The sequence below is a fragment of the Oncorhynchus masou genome, chromosome 5 (genome assembly GCF_036934945.1).
Source record: "Oncorhynchus masou masou isolate Uvic2021 chromosome 5, UVic_Omas_1.1, whole genome shotgun sequence".
NCBI classification, from domain to species: domain Eukaryota; kingdom Metazoa; phylum Chordata; class Actinopteri; order Salmoniformes; family Salmonidae; genus Oncorhynchus; species Oncorhynchus masou.
In genome coordinates, this window is record NC_088216.1 from 46,962,972 (window position 1) to 46,982,592 (window position 19,621).

The 19,621-nt window shown below is 40.7% G+C and overlaps 1 protein-coding gene across 1 annotated transcript; it reads left to right on the forward strand.

Moving 5' to 3' along the window:
* Window positions 1-5,783: 5,783 nt before the first annotated feature.
* On the forward strand, window positions 5,784-18,549 carry ldlrad2 (low density lipoprotein receptor class A domain containing 2). The gene is made up of 6 exons (XM_064958025.1): window positions 5,784-6,153; window positions 7,409-7,551; window positions 7,812-8,124; window positions 8,927-9,085; window positions 9,504-9,641; window positions 12,842-18,549. Exons 1-6 carry the CDS (start codon window positions 6,063-6,065, stop codon window positions 13,141-13,143), a joined length of 1,146 nt encoding a protein of 381 aa, XP_064814097.1. The 5' UTR covers window positions 5,784-6,062; the 3' UTR covers window positions 13,144-18,549.
* The last annotated feature ends 1,072 nt before the right edge of the window (window positions 18,550-19,621 follow it).

Sequence of the window (19,621 nt, forward strand, 5' to 3'; positions counted from 1 at the left end):
CACCGGATGTATAAATGTGAAGCATCCGCTTGTCGTTTCTCAATTCAATTTCAATTCAAGGGCTTTATTGGCATGGGAAACATGTGTTAACATTGCCAAAGCAAGTGAGGTAGATAATATATAAAGTGAAATAAACAATAAAATTAACAGTAAACATCACACATACAGGAGTTTCAAAACAAAGACATTACAAATGTCATATTACAAATGTCATATTATATATATATATATATATACAGTGTTTTAACAATGTACAAATGGTAAAGGACACAAGATAAAATAAATAAGAAGCATAGATATGGGTTGTATTTACAATGGTGTGTGTTCTTCACTGGTTGCCCTTTTCTCGTGGCAACAGGTCACAAATCTTGCTGCTGTGATGGCACACTGTGGAATTTCACCCAGTAGATATGGGAGTTTTTCAAAATTGGATTTGTTTTCAAATTCTGTAATCTGAGGGAAATATGTCTCTCGTTTCTACTCATTACCAAATATGACAGTGAGAAGCCCACTTGCCGGGAGTGAGAGAAGATGGAACGAGATGGATTTTGTCCGACATTCTGCAAATGTTCTCATCGATTAATCATTTAACGTCAACACAGTGTTGCCAAAACTATAATATGTTATGAACATAGTGAATTAAAGTTTAGTAGACTTTACCCATTGTAAAAGTTTTAAAAATCGCGTTGTTTAGGAGTGCAAAGGCTTATTGAGTTATTGCACAGGCGCACTTCACAGAGGAGGCGTTCCCTAACGGAAATATGCAGACACATGCGAGAAGGCGCCAATAGGATCTCGCTACATTTACATTACATTTAAGTCATTTGGCAGACGCTCTTATCCAGAGCGACTTACAAATTGGTGAATTCACCTTATGACATCCAGTGGAACAGCCACTTTACAATAGTTCATCTAAATCATTTAAGGGGGGGGGGGGGGTAGCTAGCTCGGGCTTGGCTCTGCCCATCACCTTGCTTGTTCTACCCAGGATGACTCTTTCTTCCCATTGGAAACGATAGGGTGTGGTCAATCTTGGTTTAATTATAAAAAAATCTTTGGTTTAACTGCCCACGAAAATAAGCCCACGAAGTGAAGATTTTTTTGTATGGAGGGCAATAAGAGACTGCCATATTGGCACTCCATTCCATAGGAATTAATGGATTTCTTTATTATTTAATTCAGTTAAAGGTTTTAAGGACAAAATTAGATATATTTAAGTAATTTTCTTGTTGTAGTGGGGACAGCAACATTAGTAATGTTTTTAGATATTTTTTATTTTTATGCTTTGCTCACATACTATCATTTTAAAGTATACATTAAGGTATCTGTAATAGAATAAATGTGTCAAACGAATGTAGAAATTAATAAATGCATTTCTATAGCTTCCAAAATATTTTTTTACAACGTGGGAGAGTGCCAAGATGGAGGCATGGTGGCTTCAACTCAGCACCCCTATATAATATATAATAAGTGGCATGGCATTTTGGCAACTTTGAAAAAAACAACTTTATAGGATTTGTGCCTGTTGTCATAGAGATAGATAGTGGACTCATTATGGATATAGTTTCAGCTTGGACATTTGTCATTGAGGGCTTCCACCATTTAAAGGAAGTCAACTGGGTAGGGATTCCTATGAATTGGGAGCAATCAGCCAATGAAGAAGAAAATTGACTACTTTAAAATGGTGATTGCCCATGGTATCACAGACAATATAATGGCACAGATATAAAGATGAGTCCTCTATCTATCTCTATTGCCTGTTGTGTATCTGCCCTCTCATTGGCTAGAATGATCCCACCTGATCTTGCCTCCTGCATGTCTTCCATCTGAGACGGTGTATTTGCATCGTTAGAGTGGTCACTTGACTATCTTATCAATATAATAGAGTACCACAGTATGTCATAATACCCATAAAACCTAGCTGTCAAACAAAGAAATGGTTCCAATTGTTTTTCCACCATTAATTTTTTCCATGGGGATTTTATAAATACTTAAAATAAGGGCTGTGTTTCGTGTAGGCTTATCCTGGCGTGATGTTTTGAGAACCGTGTAAATCTCTCTCAGACCCGGTCACTTTTATCAGTATATTTGCCTGTATTTACCCCACAAAAAATGATATGCTAATTCGCTGCTAACGTGGCTGTCATAAAGAACTACAAATGCCAGGATGATCTGGATGAGACTGCCAAATCGAGGAAAAGGTAAGAATCTCTGGATGAACTATCTAATGTTAGCTAAATTTTGTAATAAATAAATTGGCCACATATCTTTAAATGGCCAATTCTGTGAACTGTCTTGTGCAAGTTTTAAATTGACACATTACCTGTTAGCAAAGGTGTCAGATCGAGATGATGTGCAGGAGCTTGCAGGGATTTGTAGTCTTGCATGATGTCTACTTTGATGCTAATTAGCATTTTAGAATCTGAGAGTAAATAAAGCCAAATATATTGATAAAAGTCACCTTGTCTGAGAGAATTTTACATGGTTATCAGAACGTCTCGTCAGGGTAAGCCTACACGAAACACAGCCTTTATTTAGAGTTTCTAAAATTCCCTATGGGAAAAATGAATGGTGGAAAAGCGATTGGTACCTTTTCCCTGTTTGACCTCTAGGTTTTATGGGTATTAAGACACCTCCAAAGTGGGGCTCTATGCTAAAATCCTGCCACTTTGATACAGCTACAGCCGAAGTGACTTGTCGTCGGAGGTTAGGAGGATCGTCACTAGTTATTACAGCCACAAAGTCATAATTATGGCTAAACCCCTCCAATTTCTACAGTTTATCTTCTTCAAATCTGATAATAAACATAACCACACTGCTAACCTTATGCCTAACCAAAAAGCTAATTGTTGTTTTCATGAATTTGTATGATAGAGCCAATTTTGTGATAACAGGTAGAGAGCATTTTCCCTAATCCATTTCCTACTTTATTTATTTTATTTAACCTTTATTTAACTACGCAAGCCACTTAAGAACAAATTCTTATTTACAATGACGGCCTGCACCGGCCTAATTCTCCTAGCCTACTACGTTAATTCTCATAATCTGTTATGGAAAAGTAATGTCCAGTCTAGCTGTGTCTTAAATGTTTAGGGAATCTCAAATGCAAGCGGCTGAGGTTTTTCTCCTCGATTTATTGGAGGTTGTGACTAGATGGAGTACAGCTACGACTGGAAGTGTATTTTGGTAGCAGATTGGGAGAGCAATTTAACTAACCCGAACTATTTTCTTAACCTTAACCTCCTTCTCCTAACCTGCAATGTTAATAATCCTGACCTGCTGCATAAATCCTCCTAACCTACTACGAAAAATAACTTCCGCTCGTAACTGTATTCCACCGAGTCAGAAACATTATTGGACGCATTCGTCCATGATTGAATGAAACCTTGATTAGTGCTATCCGGAATCCTTGGGACTTCCTTACCCTAACCTTAACCATAATCCTTACATAACCCCAACCTTATAGGTAGACTCAGCTAAATATAGCACCACATATATTGAGATGAGCAAGATGCAAGACTTCGCTCTCACGCAGCCACACACAGTATCTATCTACGCAATTTTAATATAACACACATACATTCAATAATTCATTTCGGTTGCCTATCCTGATGTGAAGTTTGTTCTATAGAAAGTATTTGACTCTGATTTGTGCCACAGAAAGTATTTGACTCTAGCGACAAAATTAAGGAAATTAGAAGTGGGGATAGAAGTTCGCCTCCACTTGTCAAATACTTCTGTGGCACAAATCAGAGTCAAATACTTTCTATAGAACAAACTTCACATTAGGATGGGCAACCGAAATTAATAATTATTGTATGTGTGCTATATTAAACATAGAGGGAGTAAAATGTAGGCAAGCAATAAACATTTTAGAACAACTACTAGTCGAATAAGACATGGGGGGAGATGACGAATGTTGTCAAGTAGATTTATTTATGGACTAATACACTTGAAACAAATAGCCAAACCGAAAACTGCAGACATTACTAGTGCCTCACCGCGATCAAACCGACATTAAAAATATAATAAAACGCATCCTAACGTGATCAGAAATCTCAACTAGCAAGCAAGTCGTAGCAATGAACAATTGAGTGCGTGCGCATTCACGCGAGAGTAGGTGGGGGGGGGGGTGATTCCGGTATGGGTGAGCTTTTCGGCACAGCCCCGGGGACATCTCAAGTTTAGACTAGAATGCTTCTCTTATTTCATTAGCTGTAAACTTCATATGCGTTTCCAACGGAGGAAAATATACTGTACTGTATAACTCCACTGTTACAGCCTGGGAAATACCATGCAGCAGTTGTAGGATAACAGCGGTGATATAGGCTATAGTTCAAATCAAGTTGTATTGGTCACACACATGGTTAGCATATGTTATAGCGAGTGTAGCGAAATGCTTGTGCTTCTAGTTCCGACAGTGCAGCCATATTTAACAAGTAATCGAACAATTCCACAACTACCTATTACACACACATCTAAGTAAAGGAATGGAATAAGAATATATACATATAAATATATGGATGAGCAATGAACGAGCGGCATAGGCAAAATGCAATAGATGGTATAAAATACAGTATATACATATGAGATGAGTAATGCAAGATATGTAAACATTATTAAAGTGATTAGTGATCCATTTATTAATGTGGCCAATGGTTTCAAGTCTGTATGTAGGCAGCAGCCTCTCTGTGTTAGTGATGGCTGTTTAACAGTCTGATGGCCTTAATAAGATGTTGTTTTTCAGTCTCTCGGTCTCAGCTTTGATGCACCTGTACTGACCTCACCTTCTGGATGGTAGCGGGGTGAACAGGCAGTGGCTCGGGTGGCTGTTGTCCTTGATGATCTTTTTGGCTTTCCTGTGACATCGGGGCTATAGGTGTTCTGGAGGGCAAGTATTTTGCCCCCGGTGATGCTTTGTTCAGACGGCACCACCCTCTGGAGAGCCCTGTGGTTGTGGGCGGTACAATTGCCGTACCAGACTGTGATACAGCCCGACAGGATGCTCTTAATTGTGGATCTGTAAAAGTTAACTTAATTATTGATTAATGTCTTCTGAAAATAACAGGTGCTCAGATTTACACTCTCAGTAAATAATTAATTCAGTACGAGTGTCACTCCAGGGTTCTCTTGTGAATCTCTTGTATGAACCACCACCCATCCTTGACCTTGAAGTGGTGTCAGTTAGATGGCTAAGTATCACTGTAAGGCCATGGACGAAATTGGCTCCTTACCCTGTAAGCAGTTTATGGACAAGGTATGACCGCAATCAATGCTTTGGTTTATTTTCCCTGGCACTGCGATTTGTGCCACAAATGTTAAAACGTTAGCATGTGGAAACGGTGCCAGAGAACTAAACCAACGCATGAATTACTGTCATACCATGTCCATAGACAGTTTACAGAGTAGGGAAGCAATGTCGTTTGGGTAAACTATCAATTTAAGCAAAACAACACATCTCAGCATTTGTGTGCATTTAACAATTAGGAAAGTAAGAAAAACGTTTTTAATTAGCATGTCTAAGTGCACCAATCCCTTAAACTAAATCAAGTTTTTCAAGTGCAAGTGAAACTACCGACGTAAATCTTTTCGAAAGGGAGACAGATGGAGAGGCCGTCGGTCGCGCTGAATGCGCCCAGCTTGAGTGTCGGTGAAGGGTGCGGATAGAGGGGCCCGCTCCCCTCCTACTTTGAAAAAAATATATTGGGTCTGTTGTCATGGAAATCGAAGGACACTTAGATGGATTCGACAAAGATGGGGGTTCAAATGAACAAAAGCCAAAGTGTAATTTTCCTAAAGGCGTCAGAAACAATTAAAGGGCATATTCATCGTGAGTCCCTCATTTGAAGACCGCGCTTCTCTTGGCACACCAGCAACCGAATATCCACAAAGTGCATTTTTTTCAAAATGGTTACTTTCCGTGAAGAACATAATTTTACACCGAAACAGACACACACACATGCAACACATTTGAGGAGTTGTGGGGCTTGGGATACGCAGTCCTGAGTGCGCACCAGAGTGGAACAACAGCCGTTGCGCTTGGGAGTAGGCTACCTACCGAGATGGCCAACAAGGGGACTCAACTTCAGAGCCTGTCAAAAGTGTTTGTTCTGCTCAGCATAATGACAGTCAAGACCAATCCACTTGAGACGGGTAAGGAGATGGAAGGTCAATTTCAGATGTATTCCGTCGCGGATTCAGACACGTTTTTCCATTACGGTGACGCACTGCCTTGTGCGCGTATTTATTTGTTGCTCCTGGCTCTCTCTTTGTGCCACTGGGCTTTTGTAAATGAAAACAGTTTGTCACTGTAATGAAGCATCAGTATTATATTAGTTACCTAAATAACCGTTGATTTGAAGTCTGTTTTCTGAAACAAATTGCCATTCAAACAACCAGAAACCCTTGGATGACCAAGGAGCCAGGGATTACGCCCGCAGCTGAATGATACTTTGTCATGTGACAATTCTTAATTTGTGAAATAATAGTTTACACAGGGGTTTAAAGTAGTTTTAATTGAACTTGAATTCATGAAATATTTATTCATATTTTTGTTCACCTGTATTCCACAGAAATAGCCTACATACTTTTGACATTAAACTTAATGAACTTGTCATAAATCTATGCTTTTATCATGATCAACAACAGATAATCATTGAGAAAGAAACATCCGGAGTTGCGCCGTGTCACCTTAGTTGTCTTTTCCTTACTGGACTTCATGCCAGTGAGAACTTACAGTAGTACCAGAGCTGTTTATTTCTTACCTGTAAAACGCTTTATTAGGGACTCAATGATATACTGTTGTCCATGTAATTGGACAGTGCTTCTCTTGCGGGAAATGTGTTTATTTGGGTAGTGTTGTGAGACTGGTGATTTCCCACCAGCGGTGGCTTCCCAGTCCCCTTTCTTGGGGCACTCCGGTAGGTCAGCGCAGGAGGATCCAGTGGTTGCCTAGGGAAACAGAGCTTATAAACCCAGGAAGGGGTTGTAAATCTTCCCATTATCTGGCTCACTGCCCAGAGTGGGTGTGTGGAGTAGCATCAGTTGGCCCCCAGCCTTAGACCCTCACGGTGGCTTCCATGTATGTAAATGTATTACCACCATAGCCAAGAGGTCTGGATTTATACATGGCACAGTGGTAGTGCACTTGACCTGTAACTGCAGGGTTGCTGGTTCAGGTCCTGTTCTGGCTATTTGTTTCTTCTAATCACCTGTAACAAACTCAGTTGTGTTTTAGTTTGTCATAGTTTTTAATATTATGCCCATAATTCAGTAATGGCCAGGGACTCAATGGGACTGTGGAGAAACAGAGAGAAAGTAGATTTTTGTTTACACATCACATCCTCACAGACAAGTAGTTTGCTCCTTTATTCCACTTACATGTATACATCTGTGGGTTTTCCTCCAGTCAACGTGGTGGACTTCTGTGGCCAGAACATCCAGGGCGATGGGATGATCGTCAACTCACACCAGGAGTCCAAGAAGTACTACTTTGTCACCATGGGAACGGACTGCCACCTCACCATGCAGGCCGCCTCCCCCAAGGACAAGGTGCCCACCACGAGCTACACCCCCTCCCTTTTGTGCTCACTATACACATGTATGCCCAATACCCCAAGTCGACTCCTGGCCCTTGTATAGATCTGTATAGGTATATGCAATATGATAATATTTCACCTTCTTCTTACAGCTATCCACTCCTCTCAGTTCCAAGGCAAGGGTTAGGGGTGATAATACCAATATTTTTAACTTTATATTCCTTCCAATGTCCGTCAGCTAAACATTCCCCCACTCCTCCTCTCCCCCTGAAGGTCCAGTTCCACTTCCGCTTCTTCCTGGTCTATAGCCTGCTTCGTTTAGCTCCCCAAAGTCCATCCCCCCTCTTCCCTGAGTCCCCTGAGTCGACTCCAGTGGTGGAGCAAGGGGACCCATGTCATGCGGGATCATACATTCAGTTCTATGACGGACGGGACAAGAACTCGCCTCCTATTGGACCAACGCTGTGTGGGAAGAGCCCACCTCGCCCGGTGCTGTCCACAGGGAATCACCTGACCCTGCGTCTGGTGACCCAAGGTACCCTGCCTCGAGTGGATTTCGTGGGGGACTTCACCTCCTTCAGACTGGGTGAGACATGACGCCAGCCACCCAATCAGATTGAGCCCCCAAAAAATAAAACACTGTTCCAAAATGGGACATTATTTGTCTTTTTACCTAAACATGCAAACACCATCAGATAGAATTCATAGCAAGCAGTGTAGCCTAGTGGTTAGAGCATTGGACTAGTAACCGAAAGGTTGCAAGTTCAAATCCCCGAGCTCACAAGGTACAAAATCTGTCGTTCTGCCCCTGAACAGGCAGTTAACCCACTGTTCCTAGGCCGTCATTGAAAATAAGAATTTGTTCTTAACTGACTTGCCTGGTAAAATAAAAGATCAACTGGAATGACATTCACTCTCATGGGAAAGGTGCCCAAAAATTACTAACTGAAACCCCAATAAGCGAAGAATATGACTGCATTGAGGCATGTCACTGTGCTTCTATGGCTATATACACCATGCCATTGCCTACTTCATTTGTTAATTTAGCAAACAAGACTGCTCATAATCTTGTGCCTTTATCACAGTCAACACAACTATATTTTAGCTTTAATTAGCTTTAAAAATGCAACATTTTCCTCTCTGCCCCATGACAAAATGTGTAGAATTGCAGAAAGTTAGCTATAAAACAGCAAAAATGTATCTCCGCCTCATGGCAAAATGTGTAGAATAGCATGGGATTAGCTATACAACTGGAATTCTTTTCTCTTTGCACATGACAAACTGTGGAATTGCAGGAAGGCCACAACAAAATTGTAGCCTACTCACGAGCTGTAGTTTGTGCAGTTCGTAACAAATCAAATGTACCATCTTGTTCTATCCATTTTCAGGTTTTAACCAATCAGCGTGCAGCAGTGAGCCTTACTTCCCATGTCGGAATGGGAAGTGTATCCCCATGAGTCTGGTGTGTGATGAAAAGGGCATTGATAACTGTGGGGACGGGAGTGACTTGGAGGATCACCTGCCCTCAGGGTGCAAAGGTCACTCAGGTATCACACCTGTGCAGCTACCTGTTCAACAGGCCTTTAAAGGTGGTCTATGTGGCCCCCAACAAACTTCAGACTAAGTCTCGCTATTATTACACTATTACACAGTTTATACACTTTTAAAGGAGTGGGGCAGTCCCTCTCCTCACATATTTGTTTATTTGCTAGGTCACAAGTAGAGAGGAAACAGGAGCTTGTGCTGAAAAAGGGGTAGGCCAGATCCGAACCCATACTGCAGCAGTAGACAGTATGTGCACCAGAAGCAGCAGCTTAGATCACTAGACCACCTTAAGCCACCAAATTTGTATTATTCTACCGTTCTTCTAAACTGTACTTTTTGTTACTGTTAATTGGAATGTGTTTTCAGTCACCTTATCTAGTAAAGAAAAGGTAAATAACACCTGTGTGATCTCCTCAGCAGGTCAGCTGACCCCAGCCCAAGCCCCTCCCCCAGCAGTGACCCCACCCCCCCCTGTCTTAAACGCGCCCACTTTGCCCATGTCCACCAATAGGGACTGTGGCACTCCGGACGGCGTACCGCATCACGACTCAGTGACAGGTGAGTGACAACTGGTACAATGCAGGTTATTGTTTTCCTCTTTACCAACTAGGAGGTTGTTATTATAAAATGATCAGTTCCCGATGTCTTACCTGGTATGGTAAAGGTTTATAGAATAAATAGCTCAACTCAAACTGCTTTACTTGTACAACTGTATATAGTGCATTCAGAAAGTATTCAGACCCCTTGACATTTTCCACATTTAGTTATGTTAGAGCCTTATTCTAAAATGGATGAAATAGTTTTTTTTCACTCATCAATCTACACATAATCCCCCATAATGACAAAACAAAAACTGTTGGGAAAAAACAACTAAATATCACATTTACAGTACCAGTCAAGTTTGGACACACCTACTCATTCAAGGGTTTTTCTTTATTTTTACTATTTTCGACATAGAATAAGACAAAATTATGAAATAACACATGGAATCATGTAGTATCCAAACAAGGATTAAACAAATCTACATTTATTTGAGATTCTTCAAAGTAGCCACCGTTTGCCTTGATGACAGCTTTGCACACCCTTGTCATTCTCTCAACCAGCTTGACCTGGAGTGCTTTTCCAACAGTCTTGAAGGAATTCCCACATATGCTGAGCACTTGTTGGCTGCTTTTCCTTCACTGCGGTCTAACTAATCCAAAATCATCTCAATTGGGTTGAGGTTGGGTGATTGTGGAGGCCAGGTCATCTGATGCAGCACTCCATCACTCTCCTTCCTGGTCAAATAGCCCTTACACAGCCTGGAGGTGCTCAAACCAGATGGGATGGCATATCGCTGCAGAATGCTGTGGTAGCCATGCTGGTTAAGTGTGCCTTGAATTCAAAATAAATCACTGACAGTTTCACCAGAAAGCACCATCACACCACCTCCTCTGTGCTTTACGGTGGGAACCACACATGTGGAGATCATCCGTTCACCTACTCTGCGTCTCACAAAGACACGGCGGTTGAACCAAAAATATGAATTAGATCATGAAGGCCTGATTCACGCAGTCTCCTCTGAACAGTTGATGTTGAGATGTCTGTTACTTGATCTTTGTGAAGCATGTTAACTCTAATGAACTTATCCTCTGCAGCAGAGGTAACTACAGGTCTTCCTTTCCTGTGGCAGTCCTTGTGAGAGACAGTTTCATCATAGCTCTTGATGGTTTTTGCGACTGCACTTGAAGAAAGTTGACTGACCTTCATGTCTTAAAGTAATGATGGGCTGTCATTTGTCTTTGCTTATTTGAGGTGTTCTTGCCATAATAATGGACTTGGCCTTTTACCAAATAGGGCTATCTTCTGTATACCACCACGACCTTGTCACAACACAACTGATTGGCTCAAACACATTAAGAATCTAATAAAGTCCACAAATTAAGTCAACAAGGCACACCTGTTAATTGAAATGCATTCCAGGTGACTACCTCATGAAGCTGGTTGAGAGAATGCCAAGATTGTGCAAGAATCTACAATATGTGAGATTCTATAATGTAGAAAATAGTTGTTGTTTTTTACTTTTGAATTAGTAGGTGTGTCAACGTTTGACTGGTACTGTACATAAGTATTCAGACCCTTTAATCAGTACTTTGTTAAAGCACCTTGGCAGCGATTACAGCCTGAAGTCTTCTTGGGTGTTATGCTACAAGCTTGGCACACCTGTATTTGGGGACTTTCTCTCATTCTTCTCTACAGATCCTCTCAAGCTCTGTCAGGTTGGATGGGGAGCTTTGCTGCACAGCTTGGGTTCAAGTCTGGGCTCGAGTTGGGCCACTCATGGACATTCAGAGACGTGTCCTGAAGCCACTCATGCATTGTTTTGGCTGGCTGCTTAGGGTTGTTGTCCTGTTGGAAGGTGAACCTTCACCCCAATCTGAGGTCTTGAGTGCTCTGGAGCAGGTTTTTGTCAAGAATCTCTCTCTGTACTTTGCTCCGTTCATTTTTCCCTCGATCCTGACTAGCCTCTCAGTCCCTTCCACTGAAAAACATCCACACAGCATGATGCTGCCACCACCATGCTTCACTGTAGGGATGGTGCAAGGTTTCCTCCAGATGTGACGTTTGGCATTCAGGGCAAATATTTTAATCTTGGTTTCATCAGACCAGAGAATCTCGTTTGTCATGGTCTGATAGTCCTTTAAGTGCCTTTCGGCAAACTCCAAGTGTGCTGTCATGTGCTTTTTACTGAGGAGTGGCTTCCATTTGTCCACTCTATCATAAATGCCTGATTGGTGGAGTGCTGCAGAGATTGTTGTCATTCTGGAAGGTTCTACCATCTCCACAGAGGAACCCTGGAGCTCTGTCAGAATGACCATCGGGTTCTTGGTCACCTCCCTGACCAAGGCCCTTCTCACCCGATTGCTCAGTTTGGCTGGGAGGCCAGCTCTCGGAAGAGTCCTGGTGATTCCAAACTTCTTCCATTTAATAATGATGGAGTGTGTTCTTGGGGACCTTCAATGCTGCAGAAATGTCTTGGTGCCCTTCCCCATATCGGTGCCTCGACACAATCCTGTCTCAGAGCTCTACAGATAATTAATTCAACCTTGAATGGTTTGGTTTTTGCTCTGACATGCACTGTCAACTATGGGACCTTTATATAGACAGGTGAGTGTGCCTTTCCAAATCATGTCCAATCTATTGAATTTACCATAGGTGGACTGCTGAGTAAGCCACAAAACCTGTGTAGGGGATCGGGTATTGTTTGTGTCTGTAAACTCTATTTCAGCACAGAGTAACAGGACCCTAATTGGAATGCAAAGCACATCAATGACAGGGGACATAAAACTAATTGGGATGCCCATAGCTCTTAATTTCCGCCTTACCGGTTGTAAACCAATAAACTGTGATGGATTCTCAGTGGTGAATATGACCCCTTTGAGTTCCCAGTCCCCATTGTTCCTTTTCTAATGACACTGGTGCAAATAGATACTGAGGCTAGATGGCCTTTTTGTCTTTGCCAAGCCACCAGATGTCCAGCCAAGACCACAACCATTATTTTATTAATTCCAAGTCGTCTGGCGAAGAAGAGAAAAAAAACTGGCTGTGGAAATTGCCAGACATTTGTCTTGAATTGAAGGATGATTTGATCATCAAAGAATACAAGGAAAAGTATTTACTGTGATTTGAAAACAAAGTATTCGGATAGTTTTACTTTTACAAGCAAGCAGACCCCATTGCTAACTGTACTCTACTCTCATCTCTCCACACTCCCCCAGATTCTCCTCCCTACATGTCCCTTTTGGCTCTCTACATCGCATTGGGTGTGATAGCTGGTGTGGTCCTGCTGTGCTGGTGCTGCTGGTCTCCAGGCTGGTTCCTCTGGAGGATCAGCATCTGCCGCTTCTTACCATGCTGTAACTCAGCCTGTGCCTCCTGCCAGCTCTGTGCCCGTAGCTGTGCCCAGAACAAGGAGCACCGACCAGCTAAGGTCTCACCACAAGGACAGGTCCCAACCAACGGTGTTGCCTTGTCCACCCTCACCACATCCACGGCTAACGCCACCACTCTCGCTGTGTAGGGGGGCAATGCAGTTGCTATGTAGCGCAGGACTGTTGTTGCTATGAAGCATAACTGCTGTGATGGCTACCAGTGAGACAAATGGACTCAAGGACATGATGACAAAGACTTCCTGTTTTAGACTGATGGATTGAGATGATACTTGTCTTTTTACTGGGTTACAAGGACTGTTAATGTCATGGAAGAAGGAGTGCTGCAAAGCTGAGACCGTTCTTAAAACGGGGAAAGACTTTACATTATATTGTTTTAGTCACTGTAGGTTCTTGTTTTCTGGTGCTTTACATAATGAATGACTGATGCTTCCTTTTTCGGACTGTTTTGTATTTAAAAGTGTATTAGATTGGATTCAACAGACTGTTCTTCTCTGAGTGTATAAGTAACCCCGGTTCACCTATTCAATTCTATCTACAGTTGAAGTCGGAAGTTTACATACTTAGGTTGGAGTCATGAAAACTCATTTTTCAACCACTCCACAAATTTCTTGTTAACAAACTACAGTTTTGGCAAGTCGGTTAGGACATCTACTTTGTTCATGACACAATTTTTCCAACAATTGTTTACAGACAGATTATTTCACTTATAATTCACTGTATCACAATTCCAGTGGGTCAGAAGTTTACATACACTAAGTTGACTGTGCCTTTAAACAGCTTGAAAATTCCAGAAAATTATGTCATGGCTTTAGAAACTTCTGATAGGCTAATTGGCATCATTTGAGTCAATTGGAGGGGTACCTGTGGATGTATTTCAAGGCCTACCTTCAAACTCAGTGTCTCTTTGCTTGACATCATGGGAAAATCAAAAGAAATCAGCCAAGACCTCAGAAAACAAATTGTAGACCTCCACAAGTCTGATTCATCCCTGGGAGCAATTTACAAATGCCTGAAGGTACCACATTCATCTGTACAAACAATAGTATGCAAGTATAAACAACATGGGACCACGCAGCCTTCATACTGCTCAAGAAGGAGACGTGTTCTGTCTCCTAGAGATGAACGTACTTTGGTGCAAAAGGTGCAAATCAATCCCAGAGCAACAGCAAAGGACCGTACAAAAGTATCTATATCCATAGTAAAACGAATCCTATATCAACATAACCTGAAAGGCCGCTCAGCAAGGAAGCCACTGCTCCAAAACCGCCATAAAAAAAGCCAGACTACGGTTTGCAACTGCACATGGGGACAAAGATCGTACTTTTTGGAGAAATGTCCTCTGGTCTGATGAAACAAAAATAGAACTGTTTGGCCATAATGACCATCGTCATGTTTGGAGGAAAAAGGGGGAGGCTTGCAAGCTGAAGAACACCATCCCAATCGTGAAGCAAGGGGGTGGCAGCATCATGTTGTGGGGGTGATTTGTTGCAGGATGGACTGGTGCACTTCACAAAATAGATGGCATCATGAGGAAGGAAACTTATGTGGATATATTAAAGCAACATCTCAAGACATCAGTCAGGAAGTTAAAGCTTGGTCACAAATGGGTATTCCAAATGGACAATGACCCCAAGTATAGTTCCAAAGGTGTGGCAAAATGGCTTAAGGACAACCAAGTCAAGGTATTGGAGTGGCCATCACAAAGCCCTGTCCTCAATCCTATGGAACATTTGTTGGCAGAACTGAAAAAGTGTGTGCAAGCAAGGAGGCCTAAAACCTGACTCAGTTACACCGACTCTGTCAGGAGGAATGGGACAAAATTCACCCAACTTATTGTGGGAAGCTTGTGGAGGGCTACCCAAAACATTTGGCCCAAGTTAAACAATGTAAAGGCAGTGCTACCAAATACGAATTGAGTGTATGTAAACTTCTGACCCACTGGGAATGTGATGAAAGAAATGAAAGCTGAAATAAATAATTCTCTCTACTATTATTCTGACATTTCACATTCTTAAAATAAAGTGGTGATCCTAACTGACCTAAGACAGGGAATTTTTACTAGGATTAAATGTCAGGAATTGTGAAAAGCTCAGTTTTTAAATGTATTTGGCTAAGGTGTATGTAAACTTCCGACTTCAACTGTAAGTTGCCACAAGATTCCTAGTTACAAAAGTAGGAGAAATCCCACTCAGCCTGCTCCCACCGAAATGTTCACTTCCCACACATGTATGCCCCTTACCCAACAGGGACAATATTTTTGTTAATAAAATAAGTCCCACTCCTCAGTTTTTTAGGTACATTATGTCCCATGTTGGGGGCAACCACATGAATATCGGTGCTCATGTATGTCATGTAAACTGACCCTGCCTCGAGTAGACACATAACCTTTCTTAATTTACCCTCTGTGTTTGTTGTGTAACTACACTACAGTTCAAAAGTTTGGGGTCACTTAGAAATGTTCTTGTGTTTCATGAAAACATACATGAAATTAGTTGCAAAATTAATAGGAAATATAGTCAAGATGTTGACAAGATTATAAATAATGATTTTTAATTGAAATAATAATTGTGTCCTTCAAAATTAGCTTTCATCAAAGAAACCTCCATTTTCAGCAATTACAATCTTGCAGACCTTTGGCATTTTAGTTGTCAATTTGTTGAGGGAATCTGAAGAAATTTCACCCCATGCTTCCTGAAGCACCTCCCACAAGTTGGATTGGCTTGATGGGCACTTCTTACATACCATATGGTCAAGCTGCTCCCACAACAGCTCAATAGGGTTGAGATCCGGTGTCTGTGCTGGCCACTCCATTATAGACAGAATACCAGCTGACTGCTTCTTTCCTAAATAGTTCTTGCATAGTTTGGAGCTGTGCTTTGGGTCATTGTACTGTTGTAGGAGGAAATTGGCTCCAATTAAGCTCCATCCACAGGGTATGGCATGGCGTTGCAAAATGGAGTGATAGCCTTCCTTCTCCAAGATTCCTTTTACACTGTACAAATCTCCCACTTTACCAACACCAAAGCACCCCCAGACCATCACATTGCCTCCACCATGGTTGACAGATGGTGTCAAGTATTCCTCCAGCATCTTTACATTTTTTTCTGCTTCTCACAAATGTTATTTGTGATCCGAACACCTCAAACTTAGATTCGTCTGTAACACTTTTTTTCAATCTCCGTCTGTCCAGTGTCTGTATTCTTTTTCCCATCTTAATCTTTTATTTTTATTGACCAGTCTGAGATATGGCTTTTTCTTTGCAACTCTGCCTCGAAGGCCAGCATCCCAGAGTCGCCTCCTCACTGTTGACATTGAGACTGATGTTTTGCGAGTACTATTTTATTAAGCTGCCATTTGAGGACTTGTGATGTGTCTGTTTCTCAAACTAGACACTAATGTACTTGTCTTCTTGCTCAGTTGTGCACCGGGGCCTCCCACTCCTCTTCCTATTCTGGTTAGAGTCAGTTTGCACTGTTCTGTGAAGGGAGTAGTACACAGCGTTGTAAAAGATCCTCAGTTTCTTGGCAATTTCTCGCATGGAATAGCCATCATTTCTCAGAACAAGAATAGACTGATGAGTTTCAGAAGAAACTTCTTTGTTTCTGGCCATTTTGATCCTGTAATCAAACCCACAAATGCTGATGCTCCAGATACTCAACTAGTCTAAAGAAGGCCAGTTTTATTGCTTCTTTAATCAGGACAACAGTTTTCAGCTGTGCTACCATAATTTCAAAAGGGTTTTCTAATGATAAATTAGTCTTTTAAAATGATAAACTTGGATTAGCTAACACAACTTGGAACACAGGCGTGATGGTTGCTGATAATGAATCTCTGTACGCCTATGTAGATATTCCATTACAAATTCTTTATCCCCTTACACTGTGTGTAAGACAGTAGTTTAGGAATTGTTAGTTAGATTACTTGTTGGTTATTACTGCATTGTCGGAACTAGAGGCACAAGCATTTCGCTACACTCGCATTAACATCTGCTAACCATGTGTATGTGACAAATACAATTTGATTTGATTTGACAAATCTGTCGTTTCCAGCTACAATAGTCATTTACAACATAACAATGTCTACACTGTATTTCTAATCAATTTGATGTTATTTTAATGGACAAAAAACGTGCTTTTCTTTCAAAAGCAAGGACTTTTCTAAGTGACCCCAAACCTTTTGAACGGTAGTGTATATTATACTGTTCCCCCACCTCTGTCTTTTGAATGATTTTGAGAAGTGCTCTCGAGGCTTCGTAAGGGTGACACAAGCTTGACTAAATGCTGTTTCTCTACTCTGAGTTGCCAAGCGACAATTGAAGGTATGCTCCCCCAACCACTCAACCTCTCTCTCTCGCTCTCTCGCTCTCTTGCTCTTTCTCAGAGACTTAAAGCATATGGATATATATCCGTGACTTTCCTCACGAGGTCATGGACTGAGCTGAAAGAGATGATAATGAATAATGAATCAAGTGCATTAGTATACCTTTCTATACTAGGGCTTCTGCCTAACTTTCAGACATGATACCAACAACATGTGTTGTCAACATCACAAATAAGAAGACATGGGTCTCGGGTTCTGTCTCATTGACCAAAATGATTTGTGTCCCTAGAACTACTATTGTGTAAATACATTATTTCTCATATGATTCAGATGTTGTTTTTTTAAACTTATGGTTTGTTTTTATTCAGAGGGCTAAATAGATTTTCTACCACTGCCTTTGTTCTGTTGACACATCCTCCATATTCAAAAGCAAAGTGTGTGTGTTTTTTTTAAAGCTTATGTTTGTTTGTCTGAAGTGTCATCATCAGACATGGGTTCAAAATGTGTATTTGAGTAGCTGGTATTTAAAATCCTTTTTAATATTTTTAAATACTTAATACATCCCAAAACAAGTAAAATAGTATTTTAATTGTTATTTGAAAAAACAAATAGTCTACCAAATTGTATTTTCAAATACTTCTTTCAAATACCATTTTCAAATACCTGAGTTAAATGCATGGAAGTGTATTTTAGTCAGTGTATTTGAGTATTTTCAAATACTTTCCAAGTATGTACTATATGTATACATATTAAACAACTTTTCTTTTCAAATATAAGATATTTGAATACTTACTTCTAAATGTTATGTGTAGGTAATTGAGGTATTTGAACCCAGGTCTGGTTGATATTATCTATGCATACTTAATTACCCCATGGTATTTGATCCACAAACAAAAAGGAAATTGTTTTCGTATTCACCACTGTCTGATATGTAAATATATGTTTGACAATATTAAACTTAGAACATTAAAGATCGATTCGACATTGCCTCATGTTATAGGGTAAATCCATTTGAATTCAATCACTTTTTGACAGCAGCCCTTTTGATTTGAACAAAACCTTCCGTACATATTTGCCCATTGTAGAAGTGCTCAGAAAGTGACTTTTTTGGACCTGAATGTCAAAACATTTATGAGATAAAGGTGCTCAAAGTGCCTATTTTGCATTCTCCGCCATACCATGTCTTCATCACTAGAAAAATATAAATGGTTGAGATTGATATAATTTAAAAGCTTACAAGCAGGGTTGTCAAAATATTTTTGAATATATTGAAAACAAGTTTTTAAAACATTTTATATCCTTAAATGTCAATTATCAAAAAATATGTGAACTCCAGTATTTTTTTTTTTGTAGTTTAGACCGTAGTTTACATAATCAGATTTTTTTTGTAGAGCCTGCCATTGGTTGAGACACAACTTGCTCTTGAATACTTTGAGCACCTTTATCTCCTGAATGTTTTGGCATTCAGGTCCATAAAGTCACTTTGTGATCATTTCTTCCATGGGCAGACATTTATGGAAAGTTGTGTTTAAATCAAAAGGGATGCTGTCAAAAAAAGTGATTGAATTCAAATGGATTTACCTTATAACTGTTCAAATAGTCTGATATTTTGCAGAATAACACATTGAACTTAGACTGGTCTATCTCTTTCTCCCGACTTAGCAGCAGAGGCAATCTTCCCTGTCTCTTTCTCCATCTCCTTGTCTATCTCTGCTTCTGTTTATATTATAAAATGAGGGTAGGTAGGGTATTCATCTGGAGCTGGATATAATTGCTGCCTAGTTGGTTGTTCATCCTCTGAGAGCCTTGTTGACAATGGTAAGCTCTTGGCAAGGTCTCACAAGTCTCAAACTGTGGCTGTTGTCGCTGTAACTACTGGTAACCTTTTCAGGACAAATCCCTCTCCACAAAGAGAACCCTCTGCTGTTTGAATGGTGCTTAATCCCTACCCCTGTATGCACTACAGCCTGACATTGATTCTGGGTTTATTGTTGCCTTGGTGAAACATGACTTCTCGATTAGTCTATTTTTTTCCCCAAGGTGCGTATTCAGTTGTTTGAGTGTTCTCAAGCAAATATACCCAAACATGTTTTGCAGCTCAGGGACCTTTCTACAGTATCTCTCTCGATTCAGGGCACTTCCATCTAGTAAAATGTGTCATGTCTGTCTTTGGATAGCCAAACATTATTAGACACATTTACAGAGGAGGAAGACGCATTTCGCTCTGTTCAGCTCGGCCCAGTTTCTGGTGTGAATTACATACTTGATTATCTTTGAGCTTAAGCT